The 21,867-nt window shown below is 39.5% G+C and overlaps 1 protein-coding gene across 1 annotated transcript in view; it reads right to left on the bottom strand.

The window, feature by feature from the left end:
• PTPRN2 (protein tyrosine phosphatase receptor type N2) overlaps nt 1-21,867 on the bottom strand; it is a 625,844-nt gene that overhangs the window by 76,072 nt on the left and 527,905 nt on the right. Inside the window, exon 14 of the mRNA XM_033074413.2 lies at nt 8,769-8,963. Within this exon, the coding sequence (XP_032930304.1) occupies nt 8,769-8,963 (195 nt within the window). The remainder of the gene's footprint in view (nt 1-8,768; nt 8,964-21,867) is intronic.

A 21,867-nucleotide genomic window follows, 5' to 3' on the forward strand; every position in this document is an offset into this window, starting at 1 on the left:
ATATGTTTCCTTCTTTCTGTGAATTTGCATGACAGCAAGAACACAAATCATGGTGTGCATTGCTAGTCCTTCAGTACTTTTATTTGCAACCAGCTAAAGTCCACTTAAATTAAATACAGAAAGAAGGAAAGAAGTAGTCAGTAGTAAATAACTGACTGCATTTGTTTTCTCAAGTTCAGTACCTTTATAATTTTAAAATAAAATCACTTAAACAGCTTTATAATTACCAGACTCTCTTCAGTGCTGAAGTATAAATATAATGCATCCAAAAAGGAGACATTGTCATCTTCTATTTTCTTTAAAGAAATGTGTTGCATGTGCACATATTTAATAAAAGATGCACAGAAACGTGCTTCAGTTCTCTGCAGTCTGACAGCTACCAGAGCTTAGCTGCAACGTGCAGTAGGGTTTTTGGATGTTCATGGGAATATTTCAGTTGGTACAAACAGCCCAGTCAAAAGGCTGCAAACCTTCACATAAATCATCTTAAAAATAACATAGTTGTGATATATAGTCAGAGAAATATTTTTTAAAGATGGGTCAAATCCAGAAACCAACCATCTTCAACAAACCTTGATGGATTTACTACTGACCAGACAGAGGACAAAAACATTTTAGGACCTGGACACCGGCCCTCATAATCATTCCAGAAAGAAAAAGGCCAGAGAATATAATTCCTAGAGCAGTGGCAGGTTGTGTTTGGAGGAGGTGATGCTTGTGAGCAGTTTATCACCCCTCCCTTCTATTCTTAGTCCAATGCAAAGGTCCAACATAGAGCCAGCAACAAGAGGCAACTCATAATTCTCCTTTGCTATGAATAGGGTTTTCTTGGCCAGCTTGGCAACCTAAAGCAGCATTAGCTCATGAGTTTAGGAGAAGAGGATAAGGGAGACATGACAGCATTGAGGGAGAGCTGCCAACTAGAAAAAAAAAAGTAAGATATTACTCTGGTCTGAAATAAAAGGACAGTTACATAAAGGAGACAAACTCAGTAAAATTATGTATTTTATAAAGACATAATGGGTAAGGATGTAATATTTGAGGATGCAATACTTTACCTGGTTTTGACCAAAAAGTAAAACAGTCCTCTTTTATTGAACAGCAAATACTATGTCATCTACTTCCAAAACTTCACAGATTATTTTAATGTTTATCTCCTTATTTAAAAATGTTTCCACAGCTGCGTCGTGGGTGCATATGCAAAATTTGATCATCACAGGAGCATTTTGTCTGTGTCCTACACATCAAATTTTCCAAATACCACCCAAATTCTGTTACCTTACTCTGAACACACTGCCAAATTATGGTCTAATCCCAGAAGGAGTTGCAGAAAGCTAAGCATAAGTTTTTTTAATCTTGTCCTGAAGATGAGCACAACCAGACATTGTTGAATCAGTGGAGAGACTGAACTGCCTTCATTACAAATAACCAGGACATGTTCAATAACTTTTGTTGGCCCACACAAAGAGAAAGAGCTCTCTAAAACACTGATGGGAGTTCTCCTGGGCATCCTAAACTGCAACTGCCATAGCAGTGCAAAAACACAGTGCCAATATTATGTCTCTTTGGAAGTATCATGAAGCAAGTCCCAGTTTCACCCTGAAGTCTTACACATTTTGAGAAGCTCTGAAGCTGTAGTCCCATTTACCACACATCATTTGATCTTAGCAGTGCACCATGTCTAGCAACCCATGTGAGTAATTTCTTTACCCCACAGTGAGTCAAAACTCACCACCTTCTCATATCTGAACTCTGCCACCAGCTCAGAAATACTCTGTAACATATGTTATCATCTTGGGTCTCCTGCTTGAGAAGTCTTCTTGAACCACCCTCTTTCTAGTATCCTTTTACACAGGCATTTCCACATGTTAGATCCAAAATATGATTAACTGCTGTATCTGCTACAATGAGTTATCAAGGACTTAATGCATGATGTGAATGTGCACAATAGGAAAAATACAGCAAGAGCACTTCATCACTAAGGATGCATTTGGAGCCAAAAGACAAGATCTCCCAGATAAATGCTCATCTCCAGGAGACTCCACGGTTCATGAGACTCTCAGAAGCAGCTGAGCATCCAGTCACATTTCTTGTCTTCAACCTGAACTATCAAAACTCAGATATTTCTCATTAAATCCCCATCTATTGCTACTTGCCACAGCTGATACTTGTCTTGCTTTGACATTACCTAGATGTCCTCTAGAAATGCAACAAAGCTAGGTGAAACAGAAAAACATCCAGAGAGCCACCAAGATTTGTTTCAGACAAGAAAATTATCCTTTCTTTTTACTTGGTGCACACAGTTGCATAACCTAGTTTTGTGTCACATTTATCTCCCAATGTAACACTTTTAAAATTAGTACTCTAGAATATGAAGAGAAATGTTTTCTTCATCTTTCTACTAAAAGCTTTAGGGAATGATGTAAGTTGGATAAAAGTGTTCAACCAAAGCAGCTTAAACAAAGCTGGAATAAACACTTTGCAGTCAAAGGACAGAGTAAGATGTAGTCACAGAAATCTGATGAGTTATTTCTAATCATGAATACATTAGCAGAAAACAACATGGAAGAATTTAGGGGAAAAAATATTTTGAAATAAATCTCATACAATGTTCAAGAGGAATCTTTTTCTTGATTTAATACTGACTCTGCAACTGTTATTATTTCCTAAGGCCCATTCAACAAAATTAATATAGAAAATGGGGGGCAACTTATTACAAAACAAATAAAAATGGAAGAATCAAAGGGTAATGTGTTTATGAATATTTTTTCTGAGTTTTATTGATGTAATCTATGTAGTACATACATCCATTTATTAGATTTATGGCTCTATTAGTAGAGCTGTTTCCATATGCCATGAGATTTTTTTCACTTTTCTTTCCAGCTTTTCTTTGCTCCTGTATCTCAAGTCCCAGCTTTAAACAAACACAGGCAAATGTTTCAAGACAACTTGAACATTTAGGGAGAGAAAAAGAGATATAAAATGAAGGGATAAATGCTATTTCATCATCAGATCTTTCAGGAGGCAGGCAGCTCTGCTTGTCCCTAAAAGCATGACAACTCAGGGAGAGAAGGGTAAAGATTTTCCCATCCACAGTGTTTATGTCTTTTTGGGATATTGGCTATCCTGTCACTGAATAATGCAATCCACACCAGCCCTCTCCCTTGTGAGTCCTCCTGTCCAACTGTTCATGATGAAATGGCCCTTAGGGCCAAAGCTTTCTTGGGACTTAATTTTGTGAGACTTCTACAACTATTTATACTGGCACAGCTGAAAGATAACTTGGGATTTAGATCCACTTAGCACATGTGTAAGGAGTTTATGCTTTTAGCTAAACTTTGCCACTGACTTTTTTCGCTTCCCATGTGAGGGAGGATTTTTTTCTTCAATTTCTCAGTTGCAAGCTTTTTTTAAACAGGGTATTTATATTCTTGAGATGCATGAAGAGGTATTAATGCTGGTAGAAGGAGATGGTGGGAAAAGGGAAAAAAAATGAGAACCCATTTAATAACCAAACAAATAGTTGTGACAAAGATCTTGTTTTCCATACCTGCACTCCTCACCCTTGTCCCTGCCAGCATTAATCACCTCTGCAGCATCTGTGTCCCCAGGCAGTGCATGCTCTCATGCCCTGTGTGCTGCTTTGCTCAGGAGATGTTTAGTGTGTATATGGATTAAGGTCAAGGTGGAAAGTACACCTGCTTCTAGCTCAGTGCTATTTGTCCTTACATGCTGGAGCTTCTCTCTTCATTTAGAGAAGTGTGTTTAGATGCCTTTTGCTCCCAGTTTTATTGCAGCTTTAGGGATAAAATAAAGGAATTTCAGCAAGATGTAGTACAGGATCTAGCAAATACCTTTTCTTGTTGCAGTGTGTCTTCAGTCACTCAGTTCTACACTCTTCCATATTCAATTTTAAAAAATCTATAGCTACTACCCCACAGAGCTCATTTAAAAAAAGTATTCACTTCAAAAAATGAGAGTGAGGGGGAAATTACTAAGAAACCACCAAAAAGTTACTATTCAGAGAGTTCAGCATACCAATATTATCAAATCCCCCAGGTTCAATCTTGGAAACTATTCCCTCCTTGTTACCCTTCCCAGTCCTTCAGCAATGCCAGTGATTCAGCATCAAAACTAAAGGGGATGCAAAATTCAGCACCTGGGGTTTGCCTGTTTTAGCAGCACCAGGCCCCCATCCCATGTTCCCAGCTAAGGTTGTGTCACCTTCTGGGACACAACCTGTCCCAGGACTTAGACAGAAAGTTCTCATATGAGGCCATCCTTCATGTCTCTGTGGTGAATGTCCTGGTTTTACAGGCATTTTGCCAAAGACAAGAGGATTAACCAGACTTACATCTCTTAGATTTCAGGGTCTAGTTCATTTCTTCCCATCACCCCATTCAGCCTAAGTATGAAACTTTCTTCTCCTTCTGAAAAGTACATCATCACAATCACATATCATTATTTCCAATACATAAAGCAGTTTCATACCCTCTGGGAGAAGACTCCTCAGACTTCAGCTTACAAAATGTACTGAAAAAGACCTTTTGCAAATTCACTTTCTGAAATTCTAATTTATGTATAATGCTCCAAATTTTGCACATCTGTCTTTACAAGGAAAAAACCTGCAAAACACAGGAAATCCTGCAAGACACAGAAAATCACTTCTGCTTCTGCAAACTCCCTCTCTTATATGGTATTCAGATAACAACCTCATAATGTTATCATCACAAGCTTATGCTCCCTTCTTGCAGTGCTGTTCTTCACATAAGACCTCATAAAAGATAATTATTTTAACCAAAATGGCATGGAAGTACATGAAGCAGGTGTAGGATCCAAATCCACCTTGGTGCTGAACTTGTGCCACAGCTCGTGTAAGCTGCAAACATCAACTGGATTGTGCAGGAACAAAAGGGCATCTCAAGAGAAATCCACACTCTGCCTAATTCCCTGGAGACCTTCATAGCCACCCACTCATTTCATCAACCAGAGGGGGAATTATGGACTCAAGGCAACACCAACACTTCATTAAGTGCCTAAAATATAGGATCCCAAGTTAGGGAGATGAAATCTCTCCTGATCACTTTTAAACCCCCTCTGATTTTCTTCCTGGACTGCAAAGAGAATTGTTGCCCTTTGTTAGAACTTCTCTTGTCAGCTGCAATATAGACATACATGAGAATAAAGTGGGTAGAAATCTAAGTTCCTATTCTTTCCCTTGTGGTGACCTTCTGAATGATGTTTTCTTGCAGAACCAGTGGTGACCAAAATGAGGGCACACATCCTGAATTGCTGCTCATGCTGAAAGCAGCCAGCCAGTGCCACAAACATGACTGCATTAAACATGCTCCTCTAATTACACTTTCCAAAGTGCTTGGATTTTTCAGAAAGACAGAATCAAAATGTGCCATATGCACCACCCTCCTGTTAGAAATGTGATGAAAAAGACAGTGAAAAGGGAAAAAAAAAAAAAGCTCTGAATGTTGTTATCACTGTCCTTCTGGGCCTCCTGAGCCCTCCCTGCTTCCTCCTGCCAACAGCTCAAACCAGCTCACGGTGCTGTCACAGTGAGGCACCGCCTTTGCTGCACAGGGAAGTGGCAGAAATGCAGGATTTGTTCCCTTTGAAGGTTGGTTTCAGTCTAAGTGAGCAGACTGCCCCACAGCCACAAGGCTTGGAAGATTCCTGGTTTCTGCACACCTCGAGCACTAGAAACAATGGGCTAACAACAAGTGGAAGTCCTCCAAGCAAACAGTACCTGTGGCCACGCCAAGTTCCAACAAACCCTAAGCTGAGATGACTTAGATACGACTGAAGGTATGACTGATAGCATTTTCCAGCAAATTAAACAGCTTTACAGAAATATTTCTGACCAATTCTACCTCTGAATAAGATTACATGGAATCATTCAGCAGTCACACACTTCTAAACTATATCCATTGAAGTTTTTTTCTCTTTATGATTCAAAATAAATTATTTCCTGTTGCCACTTTACACAGTAATCCATTGTTTTATTTTGTCTAGGGAGATCCTGGCACTTCCTGGGGAGATAAGCAATAAGGACTGAGGAGCCTTAGCTCAGCTAACTACCCCTTCACTGCACATTGTGGAGCTCAACAACACATTTACAGACCTGTAAGTGCATTTACCCTGCAAAAGCAGAGGGTATTTCCCATTCTTACTGGGCCCCTTGCTAATATTTCTCATTGCTTTTTTGGGCACTGAGATATGTTTCAAAGAAAATATCTACAAAATTTAAAAGGTAAGAGGATTTTGGCAGAGGGAAATGAGAAGAACTGAAAAATGTCTTGTATGGAATAGTATAAAAGTTGCAAAGTGTCTCCTCACTCTCCTTCACTTGTATCTGCAAGGCAAAGGGAGGAAGAGTTCACCTCTGACTGCTTCTGCTGCTGAGGTCCAACAAGCCACAGCATCCCCAGAAGGAGAGAAATTCAGGTAAATAAGGTATTACAGAGACGTGCATTTATTTTTGAGCAGAACACAAACTGGGTCAGCTCTCTGGTTTCACTGTGACCCACAGTGACACAAAACATGAGCATTTCTGATCAAGCCCAATCATCTGCCTCTGTGCTGTAGCTGAGAGATGCTGATCCTTCCATGTAAACCTAACCCAGCTTTGCCTTTGGCAAATCTTGTATTTATGGTTTAACTGCTTCCTTAAGTAAACATCCCACTGCCTGCCTGACCCTCCTATTAGGCTTGCCCTGATGGCAAAGCTAAATGCATCCTTTCGATGCTAACAAATATTTTCTTCCTAACTGTATCATCTGAGTCCATTAAGAACAATTTTTCCCCATCCTGTATGCCACAGCACATAGACAGACTCCCCTGAATCACTGATTTTTGTTTGTTCAGGTTAGACTTAACAAATTAACTGGTTTTACTCTCTCTGTGTGGCTTGCACTCTCAAAACACTACAGCATTTCTTTACCCTTCTTTGAACCCTCACCATCTAAGACATAACATCTGCTGTTAGATAGTTAACACATGTATGAGTTCATCCAGGGTTAAACAGGATTGAATGAATTATGGACACCGGACACCGTAACAATGATCCTGACCAATCTGACTATTTTTAAAGTTTATTTATTGCCATATGAAGACAATTCTTTCTTGCAATTTTGTAAAACTTTATAGAGCCAGAATAAGTGGTTCCCATATGCAACTTTCTCTCTAAGCATGATTTGGAGATGATTTTTTAATGCTTCTCAATAATATCACTAAAACAATTTTGCTCGATTTGAAGTAGTTGAAACTGTTTGCAAATGTTAAATGCATATTTACATCTACATAGGAAATTTTGCTCTTATATCCATACAAATAAATTGCCTCAGAACTTTTTGAACCTTGTCTCAGAATTTGTACTTAATTTGAGGTTGGGCAATTGGAAACACTTGGGGTTCCCCATCCTCCCCCCTGCAGCCCCCAAATATTTTACTCAACTATGAAAGGAAATCAAGTGAATTTTAATTATGGTTAGGCAAAAGTGGAACAGTCAAAACTGTAACAAATGGTTTTCTGTCATGGGAACAACTCTTCCAAACTGCAATTGTCTCCCAGATATTAACATAATAATTAATTGGTTACTTTTGGGAGGGGGATGGCAGTCATGTATTTACTCAGGATGATATACTCTGAGGAAGCATCTGGTTTAAAATCCCACCCTGCTTTTGCTCAGTTTTATAGCTGACTTGATCAAGGCTGAAGGAGGTCAGTAACTTGGCTGAGGTCAAATTAGGCTTTTAGATTTTGCCTGCCTTCTTTCCTTTCTTCATTATGTTAGGTTGGCTTGTAAGAACATGAAAAATATCTCAGAAGATAGCACTTTCAAATTTAAGTCCAGAAAAATGAAGAAGTTTAAAAACTATGACCCAAAAGTATGACATAACACAGAAGAAAGTATATAAAGCTGAAGTCAAATATATAAAGCAAAACAACACAACTTTTGGTCAAGTTCTTCACCACCACCTAACTTCTACTCAGCTAATGTCAGTGCACTCTAGAGAGACAGTAAATATTTAAAGAAAGATGAAAATAAGGCACAAAAAATGGAGGATTACTCTACAGCTCTCCCAGCAGGACAGAAACAAGCTCCACCAGACTCAACCACTGGACTCTGACTCTCACACACAGAAAACTCTTCATGTGTCCATCTTCTACACTGACACTGGTCTCAAACTGTGCTTGGAAGTAATCCAAGATTTCCAACATAGACTCCATCAATAGAATATATTTGGATCATTTTAAACACAAGAAATCCAGCTTGGAAGAAATTGATCCAAGGACAAAAACCCAAAAATCCAGGCAAGGTTTAAAATTCAGATCCCTTTTCTTTTCTAAGGGTGACAGAAACTAATTGCTCCATATCACTAATCTTCTGTTGCCTTCTCAGCTCAGATACCTCCACACACTGGAGACACATGAGAAAAAGCAGTGAGCTGATCATAAATTTGGCAGCTTTCTTCAGCTTCTAAGCTGAGGTAAACATAAATTAATAGGACAAGAGGATACCACAGGGCTTTTTTTTAAAAAAAGCAAGCATGCAAACAAGTCATATAGCCAACAGAAAAGAATGCTCCCAAGAGAAGAAAAACCAAAGATATAATGAAAAAGAAACAGAAATCATGCAAAGTTAAGATTACCAGTGAAGCCCAGGAATATTTTCCACCTGTGAAAAGACATCTTTAAAAGCCATCTCTCCCCAAAACTCCGCCGGCGCTGGTGCTGTGGGGCCGGCAGTGCCTTACCAGGATCATGTGACCGGTGGAGATGTCCATGTTGGACTGGACGGGCTCCTCGCACCAGGACGAGGTGCTGCTGCGGGCCGAGGGGCTGGGCACGGGGCCATCGCTGAGCTGCGAGGACACGCTGTTGATTCGGGACGAGTGCAGCGGCTCCGGGCGGTCAGAGGCTTTCACTGCCATGCGCTGGCGGCATAGCTCCTGCAGAGAGAGGGAGGCGGGAGAACAACCTGTGGTTAAGAGTAATTACAGGATAGAGTCTACTAAAGACATGTGATTTACAATATGTTTCCAGGGCTGGAAGTGTTTTCTCCCTCACTGCAGTAATTTTTGGGCGGCTGTCTGTTCTGTTAAGCACATCTACAAAGGGATGCTCAATGAAAATTACTACACGATGACTACCCTAACCTTTCAAAAGTGCAATTATGACTGCATGCACATCTTCATATAGATAACCAAAAATCATATTTTGGAGCTTGACTCCTCTAACAGATGTACTTTTTTTCCTCTCCCTAATATCGCCCCACGTTCTGCAAAGCCACTTTTGAAACACACAACCTCCTGAAGTTAATGGGGTTGCACAGGAGTAATTGAGAGCACTGCTTGGCCCTGGATATGCAAACTCAGCAAGCACAAGGCAACTGAATTGATGTGCTCTCCAGTGTAAATCCTAGTTGATAGATGCCTCATTTCTCTTCATTAAAATAGCAAACTCGCAACACTTCCTCCCTGATGTGGGGCAGAGAGGATGAAGAATGACATTAACGAAGAATAAAAGCAGAAATCTGTCATTGTATTGTTTAAGCAGCTTTGGCGAAGAAAGAAAATTCAAGCTATCACACACACTAATGCAAGTCATGTTGAAACACCAAAATAGATAGCACTGGGAATATGTATTTTCAGTTGCTCTCGTGCATAGAATTTGTGCGAATATACAGAATGTTGGTTAGGTAACAGAAAATCCTGCTGGTAAAACCGACTCCTGAGAGTATAAAATTCTGATTTTAACAGGATGAGCAGACCCACAGTTACACTGTCATGCTGTGCTGCTGTTGGAATCGGCTGAGGTGGTGAGATCACAGACACTGTAATAAAATGATGGTTTTTTAAGATATGATTATTGTCCATGAGAGGTCCATGAGAGGCTGCATGGCACACGGGGTGTGGCCATATTGCACGTGGTGTGGGTACACATTTGTCTCAGATTACTCATTCTGCACAAACGAGTACTAAGAGCACAATCTCTTGCCTCAGGCTAACAAAATAATACAGGTTGAAAAATTCATACCACTGGAATGGCTTCTGTTTTTTCTTATTCATTGATAATTTAATTGCAGCCCAAGTACGATCAGTAGGATGATCAGAAAACCATTATTTATCAACTGCAATAAAATCTTCTTTTCAGACAGGAGTTTGAAATATAACAAGACTATGTTTGGGGCTTTTTTAACCTTGCAAACTTTAGGACACGGAAGGGGGATCCTAATCCATGCAGCAGCAAGCATTCAAACAAATTCCCTGACACCATCATATTGGGTCTCCTCTTGTCACCAATGATTAAAGGCTCCTTCAAATATTCTTTTCTATCAAAATTTCTGCTTACTTTCCATTAGAGATGCTTATGTGGACTTCTACTATTTGATGGTGTTTAATACAGTATGTATATTCATATATATATACATACATATATGTATGCATGTACAAATTAAGATACCGAGATGAAATTCGTATTATTTATAAATGGATATATTTCACCGTGTGTTACAAAAATACAGTCAACAGCAGTTTGGGAAGTAGAGATTACTACTTGTACATGGTGTCAGTTGTTAGAATAACTCTACAGAAGACTGTCCCAAGAGAAACTGCTACCTGACTCCATCACTGCATTTTTGTATATTTATTAATTTTGTCTAGGCCATGAAAGAGTTTTTCTATTTTTTACCAAAAGTAAAAACATACAACCATACTTGACTAGTATGTATTATGTCCCTTGGTATTTTTGTAGCTTCCTACTAACCTTAACATGAAAAATATTAGAAAAATAAATTAAACTTCAAAAATACATTGAATTGAGTCACACGTATCGGTGTTAGATAGGTCCACAAGACTTTTTAATAACAGAAAGATGTCATTGTATCTCTTATTTTTAAAAACAGGAAGAAAGAAAAAACCTCTTTTTCTCCTTTTCTCTGGAGGATCACACACTTCATAAGGAAAGATAGCAATAGTCCACAATGACTATTACTAACCTCAGAATGACCTTGCAGTAGTGTAATTTCAAATCCCTGCTTTTAGCAGATTTTGGGAAAAGTATAACAGAACAGAAAATTTTTAGACAGAAAAACAAATCTACAGAAAACCAAAAAAGCTGCTCAGATGTTTAGATATCAGCCATTCCCAGGGGGAATGGTTTATTGGACTAAGCAAAAGTATAATAAGTAAAGGTATAAAAATAAGAGGTCTATCACATAACTGCTAGAAGGATGTGTCTTCTGGCTAGCATGCCATGTGGCTTTGATATGAATTTATTATATTCTAATAGACATCCCGCCACTTGACTCACCCCAACTCTGTGCTAACAATAGCATTTGTACTCAAACAGGATCTTTGTTTTTAAGTTGATCTGTTCCTGCTGTTCATATCCTGCCTCAAGTCATAATCCTCTGCTTTTACAAGTGGTTGCTGTGGAAAGGATTATAGACCTCTGCTAACAAAAAAGAATTGAGATCAAGTGATCTCTAAGAAATTAATGTACCATTTTTACAGGAATTATAATGACAAAAGAAACAATATTATAGGCTACTGGTTCTGGGATAGATTAACTTCTAACCAAAAGGATCTTTTTGGACATAAAGTATTTAACATGTTACTAAGAAATATTGCTTAAAATTAAGTTTAACATGTTCATGGTCCTTGTGGAAGAATGTGAAGTTGGGAATCATAACAAATTTAAATAAGTTTTAAAAAATGTACCTGATCTCAAATATTAACATATTTCTTTCCTGACACACATAGAGCCAAAACAATTATTCCCAGAACTGCTGTAACTGTCAAATATCTCAAACAAAGCAACCACGTCACTCTGTTGTAAAAAATGTTTAATGTAAACAGGAAGGTCAAATCACAGCTGAAGCAAAAACACCCCTGAATTCCTTGATTGGAGTTTTAAATCTCCATGACAATGGGTTTTCCCCTGCCTGTAAACAGAAGTTTTGGGTTTGAATTTATTTCCAGATCAGTCTGACAGCCCTCAACAGCTCTGGCAGCCAGAGCAGCCCTGGCTGAGGAACCTGCCCCATCTCCACCCACACATCAGCCAGCTCAGGACAGCTACAGTTCTGCTTCTCCAAAGCCACCCCTGTTAGCCCAACCATCCCAGCTCCCACTTGGGTTTCTAGCCTGGCACAGCAGGAATGACATGTTCAAGACCATCACACAGAAACGTTTTGATGCATGGAGTGTTTTGGGGAGCCACAGGGGTTCCTCCAGGACATATGGAGAAGGGATGTCCAGCTTAAAGGAGGGAAATGTCTTTATGTGGAATTTGGCCTTGAGATGGGTCATCAGTGTTCCCTTTCTACAAAAGGCATTGGGAATAGTGGGGTCTCAGAGTGTGGGGTGCTTCACACCATCCCATGGCACTTCCTGAAATGGCATCTCTTCCCAAACACACAAAGCCCTAGGTGGTTCAGACCCTCATAAATTCAATATCTGTTACCCATGCACTTCTCTGCATGCTCAGGTATGCTTGCCTTCCTCTCCAAAATCTTTACTCTCATAAGCATTTTGCAAATCAGCCATTTACCAGACCACAACTACAATTCAAACTTGACTAAAATGTCAAAGCTTCATACTGTGAGAATGACATGAACTACAGTTCTGTATTGTCTCAGTCATTAAAAATATTTTCTAAGAATGAATTCAATTTACTGCTGCATTTCTATATTTAGCAGAGTGGTTGAGGCTATTTCTGCCATGCTGCGACTCAGTAATGTCTAGCCATTGTTTGTGTATAGTTCAAGTGCCATTCTTCATTTAAAAACATCATTTACACCTAAAAAAGCAACCATAATGCATACAGTGAAAGATGAAGAAACGATCCTCCTGACCTTCAGGCTATGATCTAATGGATGGGTTGGACATAAACATTTATTTAAAAGGTAATTTGAAGTTTATGACATTATTTCCCATCACATGGGAATTGCTATCATACTGAGGCACTTACTCTGTTTTTTATTTCCCAGCATTTATTATCAAACTTATACGGTGGTCACATGCAGTATATAATGGAGAAGTAATATCTCTGTATGACAAAAACTGCCATAACCAAGATAAATATTCTGTAAATAATGTTGAGTTAAATGAGTTCAAAGTACTGCACCATGATCATCTGCAGCGAGCTTTTTATTTGACACAAAATTGATAACCTTAAACAAACCATAAACAGTATTCTTGGAAACCTCCCAGTCCTCTTCACAATGAGGTTCTAAAATGCTCCTAATACTTGGCTGTCCAGACAGAGACAGGGAGAAGAATGAAGTGCCAGGTACAATAAATAGATTTTCGAATCCATACACTCCACTTGTGAATGAACCACTCTGCAGCATAAATGTAGCTTATCCACATTTAAAGGAGGGCATTCAGAGACTTGCTACACCTCCTGGACAAAACTGGGAGCCAGTCTTGCCACCATGTTTTGTTAGGTGGGTCTCTGAACCTGAAGAAGTAAGAAACTCTCCTCTCAAACAAGAAGGCATCAAGTCTGTTGAGAAATGCAGCCCACAGACACCTGTCCAGGCTGGTTTGCAGGTGTGTTAGGCCATGTCACCAGCCACTGACAGCAGCTGCCAAAAAGCTGTCACGTCTTCTGCCACGTGGCTTTGTGATGCACAGCAGCCATTGGTGTCACAGCAAAAGAGAACTCAGAGAAATTTTCATCTGTCATCTACTGGAAAATCCACTTAAGGAAACTGGAAAATCCATTGAAGCCACATAGTTTGCTGAAATGTGTGCTATTAGACAGAAATGTATGTATGTAAGGATTATGAGTATAGGTAACCATAGAACTAAACCCAGATGTGACTGAGGCTAATGGGTAATACTGAACGTTTTCCTATGCTTTATTTGCAAAAATGGAATTTGGGTACAGGCAGTACTGAGGACCTCAGCACAGGCAGGAGAGCTGACAGAAGCATCCCAGTTAAGACATAGCCAATGTCCTAACTTTGCAGTCATTAAAGACCAGCCATTCCACCCTAAAGCTGCCTCCAGAGAGGATACTGCAAATACTTAATGCAAATTCTCTAAGCAATACCTTCAAGTACTCCAAGTCCAGCCAGTGACCACAGTACATGAATCATTCTCTTCTAGCTGGTACCAGGTGCATGATAAATGTTTTCAGTCCAAAGCAAACAAAAATAGCTTTGTATCTAAAATGCTGTTCTTCTTCCCCAGCCACAGTCACCTCACATCTGACTAACAGGAGATCTGGGATATGAGGGAAATGTCAAATTTTCAGTTTATTTAGAAAAAGAAATATATTTGCAATATTACATATTAATGAAAATCTATTCTGTAACCTATTCTGTAATTTTGATCCCAAAATTTGCACAAAACCAAAAATTAAGTCCAGGATATAGGACTAGCATTTCCATGCTTTAAAGAATTTTTTGTTTAGCAAGTTAAAATGGAAACAACTTGAGTTGGTTCAGAAACAAGTGTGGCACAATTATTCTAGAATTAGCAAAATATAAGAGACAATAAAGCTTTCCATGGATAATTATTAAGAAAATGCAGAGACACTAAACAAAGAAATTACTGTTTATTAAAAGTGATAGCTGAGTGTACACCAAGCCCTTCCAACCTGACCTGCCTAATATTCTATCAATCAAGAAACAAATCTCCTTAAGCAGGCATGATCACAAGAACACTGTGTTAATTTTATACGTGAACATATTTCGCAGAAATTTTAAATTAAAATGCTGACACAATTCTAAGTCATTCAAGGCTACACCTTTTAATAAAATGTATAATGAAGACTAAGAATATATGTAATCTATATGCTAGGTATGGAGGAATAAGACCTTTAAAATGCCTTTTTTTCCCCCCCTCAGCTTTAATACATTTAATTGGGAACAATAGTCTCATTCTCCTTTTCTTTTCAGGAGGTGTTATCCACAGGATGAGCTGAGGTCTGCACGTACAGCCTGGATTTCACTGTCCTGCCATGGATGCAGTCATAAGACTATGAGATTTAAAAAGTGAAAAAATAAGATGAGCTCTTTTTTTTTTTTTTTTTCTTATCAAATGAATCTAGGACTATAAACCTCATTACTCTCTAACTAAATTTGCTTAGTGTTACTACAGGGTGAAGCTAAAGTAATTTGGCTGCCTTTGTTTTGCTTTTGCATACTTGATAAGCTTGCAGGTGTTATAAATTTACCTTTAACTTATTTACTGTATTTGTAGCTTTGGGGATAATTACAGCTTTATTACCATTTATTTCTGAGTTATTGAAACATACTTTCAAGCTTTAGCTTAATTTTAGCATACTTTTTGTCCAGGAGTAAAAGAGCTGTTTACATATGTGGAATATTTGCATGTATATTTTCTATCCTTGTCAGAAAAGGCAACATCTCTCATATCTGCATCCCTTCAGAAAAGGGATAAAGAGATATATTGGAAAAATGTTTGAGAGTGATATTTTGAAAGACACAGCATCAAACATATCATTACACATCCATACCCTGGACAATTCATTTTTATCTAGACTTGCATGTGATAGATCTTGGGAGGAACAGAAATAAAAAAGGAAAGGAAAAAAGAAGGAAGTAAAATATATTTCTTTGATTGTCAATGCAGCCTTCATGTGTCCAGTTCAGTTCACTATCTGCCCTCTTGTAGCACACTCTGTATATCTGAATGTAACTCTGAACCTTGGGATGAGGGGGAGAGGGGTTGCTTTGCTTGATTGTTAAGTGATCTAAAACCCAGGGATGCCTTTTCTTTTTGAGAGCATCACAGCCAAATACAGGCTTGAGAATCATCCTCCTAACAAAACCTCAATTTTGACTGTGGCCTGTGAAACTTAAAGTTTCAGTTATTTTAGCATTGTGTGTGTTTCCTGCTGGTGACTCATGTGATTACGATTCACCTTTCCTCATGTGTACAAAGAAAGTCGAGGCCATGCAGAAAGGGGAAGCAAAGAAAACATGGCTAACTTTAAATGGAAAATTACTTTTTTTTCCCAATTATTTATTTAATTTCTTTGTTTTATTCCCTCTCTTTAAATTCAAACACTTGCAGAGTCTTATCCTACCAGATCAAACAAAAAGCCATCGTGGTCTTGTACACATCATGTCCACAGACATGAAAATTTTCTGCTTGCACAGAACCAAAGGTGCTGTCTATGCAATACAGCTTGAGAAAATATTTTTACTTTCATTCTTTCAGCAACCTCTCATCAATGATGAAGTAATCTAAATAGTCCAGAAGCTCCTGAAAGAGGCAGATATCTCCTACATAGCTCACACTGCCAAGGAAGACATGACAGCATAGGTCTAATGATGTTTGTCTGAAATAATGACAATATTGTCCTGAAATCCATGCCAGGAAAGCTCAGGTATCTTTGGGGATAATACTGCTTTTCCAGAGGGCCAGTGAAATTTGAAGACCATGTTTAGGTTACTTGGCTGGAGAATGTTTTCCTACACAAAAATACAAAAACTGCTGACTGGGACTGCATGAGTATGAGAGTTCAGAGCCTTTATTTCTAAAAGTTTTGTGAAACAGATCCTGGACTAAACAGGACTGCAGCACCCTGGTCTTCACAAACAGGAGCTACACAGAGAAGGGTGGTGATTCTTTAGATTGATTTGAAAGAGTATCTTCCCTGCATCATGACATGATGGTGGCTTCCCTAAGAATTTAAAGGATGACTCCAAGGAAATCAATGTCTGCTTCAAATAGGATATATCTGCAAACTGTGTACCTGAAGTCACCTGAGATCTACTGGTGTAAAAGCACCTTTTTTTCCCCCTCAGGTTGTTCCTGACAATGTCTGGCCCTGCAGTTCAGACAACTGCAGCTCTGGATGTGATGGTACATCAGATTGACCTACCTGCCACGAAAAAAAACCCAACCAACCAACCAACCAAGCAACCAACCAACCAAAAAAGTGGTTTTGACCAGTGCTGTTTTCCAAATAGCACTTCCCACATTTCAGCTGTGCCTGCTTTTAATATTTTACAAGTGTATGAGTATATGGCATGTATGAAACTGGAAAAGATTTATTAAAGGAGTAACCAGAGAGATAAAAAAAATGTACAACAAACTTCACCTTTGCCATTTTTTGTTCATCTTAACTAACTCTAGTGCACGCTCATGAGGGCACAGCTGCTCCTTAATATGAATTGGCACAGAAAATTCACCACTAGCACAGCGAGAGCCACACAGCACAGTATGGGTTACAAATAAACCATAGCAACAATTGAATTAACCTGGAAGAACCATTTGTAAATCCATCAGGTATTTTGACTTTGTCTAACCCACCCCAGAGCTGAGCAGCTTCCAGCAGATGCCAGCACTCCTGAAGATAACTACCACAAATGTTTCCTTTTTCACTCCCAGCGTTTATAGTTGCCTGGGGCCCAAAGCAGGCAAAAAATGCAGTCCCAAGACAGCTGTAGTTTCTCAGGAAAGCTATACATTAAGGCTGTGTAGTCAACGACTTTACTGCCCTGCAGGACTGAAAATGGGAGATCATTTCTGCTAGAAATAAGAATTCCCAGCAGCCAGCAGGACTCAGCGAGCACACTTCCAGCCTGGAGAGAAACAAAATAGCCACTAGTTTATGTCTAAAAAAGTCATTTTACCCACTCCAAATATTAGTATTGTTCCTCCCTAAGTCTGTGAAACTGCATTCATGGTAACAGAGTTTCTAAAAGCAAAAGAGAAATAGGAAAAGAAGACCTAAAATCTTATAAAAACCTCAAACAAATTTTTCTTCCTCCAGAGAAAGCAGCCATACACCAGAGGTGATGCAAGGATAAAGGAAGTATTTACCAAAGATGGCCATCAGTGACAAACTTTTTTTTATAATATCATCTATCATGACAGTCAAAATTGCCAGTCATTACCCCTCCTGATTTGAAAACTAAACTTACTGCTTTTCACCCATTCTCCACTGAAAAAAAATTAAATCCCTCTTCAGCTCTGCTAGGAAGACCAAATGCAAATTCATTGCACAAGCGTTGAAGTGTTCTTTGAGAAAGAACAAAGTTGTTACTAAGTCACAGTAGTTTATTAAGAGCCAAATCTTTGGTAATACAGAAAAATCTGACTAAACTATGGGGAAGAATAGTATGTGTTTCCTCATGTCTCTTGAGTACAGACATTCCTTCTATCACACATCACAAAAATCTTCGAGGATTAGGAAATGGTCAATATTTCTACACTTTAACTGTATTGGTGTCATAGGAGATACTGGACAAACTAACAGGGATTTAGTACTGATGGTCAAAGACACCTCATATTTTGGTGAAGACAACAACAACAGAAAAAATGCACAATTTCTTGGGCTCTCCCAGGTCTCTCTGTACAGCTGTGCTCTCAGCTGGACCAGGGCTGTGCCCTGAGAGTGCCTGGCCACAAGAGAGCTGCAGCCCTCTCCACTGTCCCTGACCTGTCCCATGGCCCCAGTTCCAATAAACACCCAGCAGCAGCAGCAGAGGGTTAATGTGTGTGGTGGCATTCAAAGAAAAGGACTTCCCTGGCCATTACTGAGGTTCCTGCACTTTCTTTTCCTCAACCCATACAAGCACAGGGGTCACCACTCTCCCTTGGACCTCTCCACCAAGCACTGGTTTGTCTGCAAGATGCACCAGGGAACAGCACAGAAAGACAAATTTAAAGTGGGCCCATTTCTTACATGGTCACACTTCATATTTGGATTATTTTAGGACCTGGGCATGAAGCTGCAGGCATCTTCTAAAACATTATTAGCTGTTTTATCACAGAGTATTTTTTCTCATGTGGCTCCTTTGGTTTTTGAGATTCCTGCTAACAACTTGTGCATCAACATTCTGCAGAAAGTGTTGCTTGTTGCAGTTGCATTCTGTGGATAGCTTTTCTTCTATTAGTTTTTCATTTTACATACTTAATATGACTGAAAATCTTTGCCCTGGTGCTTAGCCAGAGACAGAATAAAAGTTTTACTCTTTCTTCAGTTTCTCATTTTATACATCTCTTTTTTTTTTCTTTTCTATACTATTGTTACTGTTTTTGAAGAAATAATCTGTCTTTTCAATCTCTCTTCATATGAATTTTCCATGGCCTTAATCATTCTTGTCATCTTTTCCTTGCTCTCTCCATTTCTGCCTTGTCCCTTTGGCGATGGAGTGACCAGCACTCACAGAAGCCTCAAGCATTGATTGATACTTAATTAACTTCTAAAGCTCTCAAAGAAGCAAACAAAATTCTTAGTTAACAATGCCTGCAGAGCAATTGAGTTGACACAGACTTCCAAAAAGAAGCTGAAATTTGGAACAGCTTGCTAGGCAACCCTTATGTATGTTTTAACTTCACACCCCAGTGCTTTCCAGTGAGGTTAACCAGGAACTGCAGTTCTTTATTTTGTTCTTGGAGGTCACAGTACACAGAATTTGCATGCTCAAATCCCCATGTTACTCTACATATTGTTACCACACAGTACAGACGTGTGATGTAATTTCCCTATATAAGATAAATTTATATATGTACATTGTTTTGCTCCCGAAAATATTCAGTTCCATCACATTTCTCCTTCTATCTGATGTAAATAGCCAGCCACTGGCACCTTTTGCTGTGAGCCACTGCAGCAAAACCTCTTCTAGCAAATCACACCATTTCACTCCACTCAAGGCATTTTTCTTTCCCAGAAAGCCAGAATGAACTCCAGTTGAGAAGCTGAAAAAAAGGTAAAATCCAAGTTTCTTTTCCCCACGCTGTCAGAAAGGCACCAACATAGTGAATTTTACCTTTTCATCTTTCCCTTGTTCTTTTCTTAGTAGTTAGTAGGAAAGATCAGCATGTCTCCAACATGTGAATATTCTCCCCAACACACTTCTGAAGACCAGAGGGATGTTGGGACCAGCAGTACCAGAAAATGGGTGGTGTTGGTCCTTAGGGCTCTAGTGCAGCCCACTTCAAAGCAGGCACCTCTGCTTTTGTCAGTGTGACCAAGGACAAGCCCTCCAACCTGCATGGAGTGCACAGCTCCCCAAGTCAGGCAACACTTGATGAGGGGAAAAAGAGTGATTTTAATCAGCCAAGCATGTCATCCCAATACCAAAAGTGAGTTTTATCAGGATAATGTTGAGCTGTTCTCACTTTGGAGAGCAAGATCAGCCATTTCTGAGATCTCTTGAGAGGCTGCCAGAACGTGGTTCTGCAAAACAACAGCCGTCCTATGTAAAAGGAAAAAGCTGGAATCATCAAGAAGCCTGCAACTATGTCAGCTAGACAGGGAAACAGAAAAATAAAAACTGTACTGAAATTCAACAGGGTTTTATCAGTATGAAAGATTAAAAATTTTAAAAAATGATTGCCCTGGTCAAAATCTGTGCTTGTTTAGAATGCAGTCAACCCAAACAACCATCAATAAAACATCACTTGTTTGTCTTTATCAAAAAGTACAGAAACTGGTCAAAAAAGCTAGAGAAAGCATCATGGATTTTCTCCTCTGGATAAGCCACTTACACTAAATTTGATTTTCTCCTATTCAAAAGCTATTCTCTCTCACCCTCCAAATTAATTTTGTTTCTCTGAAGGATTTAACTTCTAGGAACATCCTTTTACAGTCTCCCTTCTTCAGTCTTGGTTTGGTTGTTTGCTAAGAATATAAGTGATGAAAACTGAAAGCTGAGAACACGAACTGGAATGGGAAGAGCTGCAGGAATGCCCCAACTGAACTGAAGTACAGGGACAGACACTGATGCTACAGGAGCTTAGAACACGTCACAGCAAAAAAACCCCACAGAACAAAGAAGTCAGGTGGGCTGTCTCAGTCCTTTTTCATGCCTTGTTGCTGTGCATTAAATCACTCAGATTATCTTTTACAGTTCTTTAAACTGCTAGAAAGAATTTAGATCTCTATTGTGCAGGAAATTACAGGAGAAAGAAAATATCTTGGACAGAAGGCCCCCATCCCTGGAGCTGGAGCTTTTTCTCTTCTGGGGGAAATGCAATTGGGCCTCTTGTCCAGCCAACACAAATCACATCCTCAGTGTCTGACCTGTGGTAGCTCAGCACACAGGGAGATCCTTCCATGGATCTCCCTGCCCTCACATGCTACACACACTCACCAGGCTCTCTGGGATGACACCTCTCACTTGTGCCCTTCAGAAGATTGGAGCAGCTCAGCCCCAGAGAGCTCCAGACTGCTCTACCCAAGCTTGTCTTAGAGTTTCTATCACAACAGAACAAGCAAAACTATCAGTCCACTCTGAATATTCCATTTGGCAGCACCCCTACAAGAGTCCCTACAGGGCTATGTCAGAGGAAAGTGGAGGCTTTGAGACTCACTTTTGTTCCTCTGTCCCACAAAACAGCCAAGGTCAGCCTCAAACCCTTCCCAAAGGTGAAGCACAAACACAGTGCAGGAGGCACAAAGACCCTTGGAGGTTGGGCAGGACACAGAGCTGCTCTGTCCATGGCCAAGCACAGGACAGCCTCCCTGCATGTGCAGAGGAGGAGAAAGAAGGAGACACAGCATTCCCTGCTCCTCTTCCACTGCCCACCCTGTCAGACTGGTGTGCAGGAAGAACAGATGTACCAAGAAGAAAGCTGTAGGAAGAACGTTTTTATACACCTTACAGACTTCAGAGAATAAACTGCAACCTGTTCCAGCTCACAGGCAACATGGTCCTACAAGAACTGACAAACATCTACCACATTTCTTTATGTACATAAAATTATTTCTATTCCCTTTCAGACGTCCTGGTATAAGATTTATCCTGGAAAAAAACCTCAAAACTTTCCAGTTAAAAACTTTAAAAAATGTGGTTTTTTTCTTCTAGTGCAGCACTCTGGAGGAACATGAAAGGATCAGCAAGCCAGATTGCAGTGT

Source organism: Catharus ustulatus, chromosome 1 (assembly GCF_009819885.2).
Source record: "Catharus ustulatus isolate bCatUst1 chromosome 1, bCatUst1.pri.v2, whole genome shotgun sequence".
NCBI lineage: Eukaryota > Metazoa > Chordata > Aves > Passeriformes > Turdidae > Catharus > Catharus ustulatus.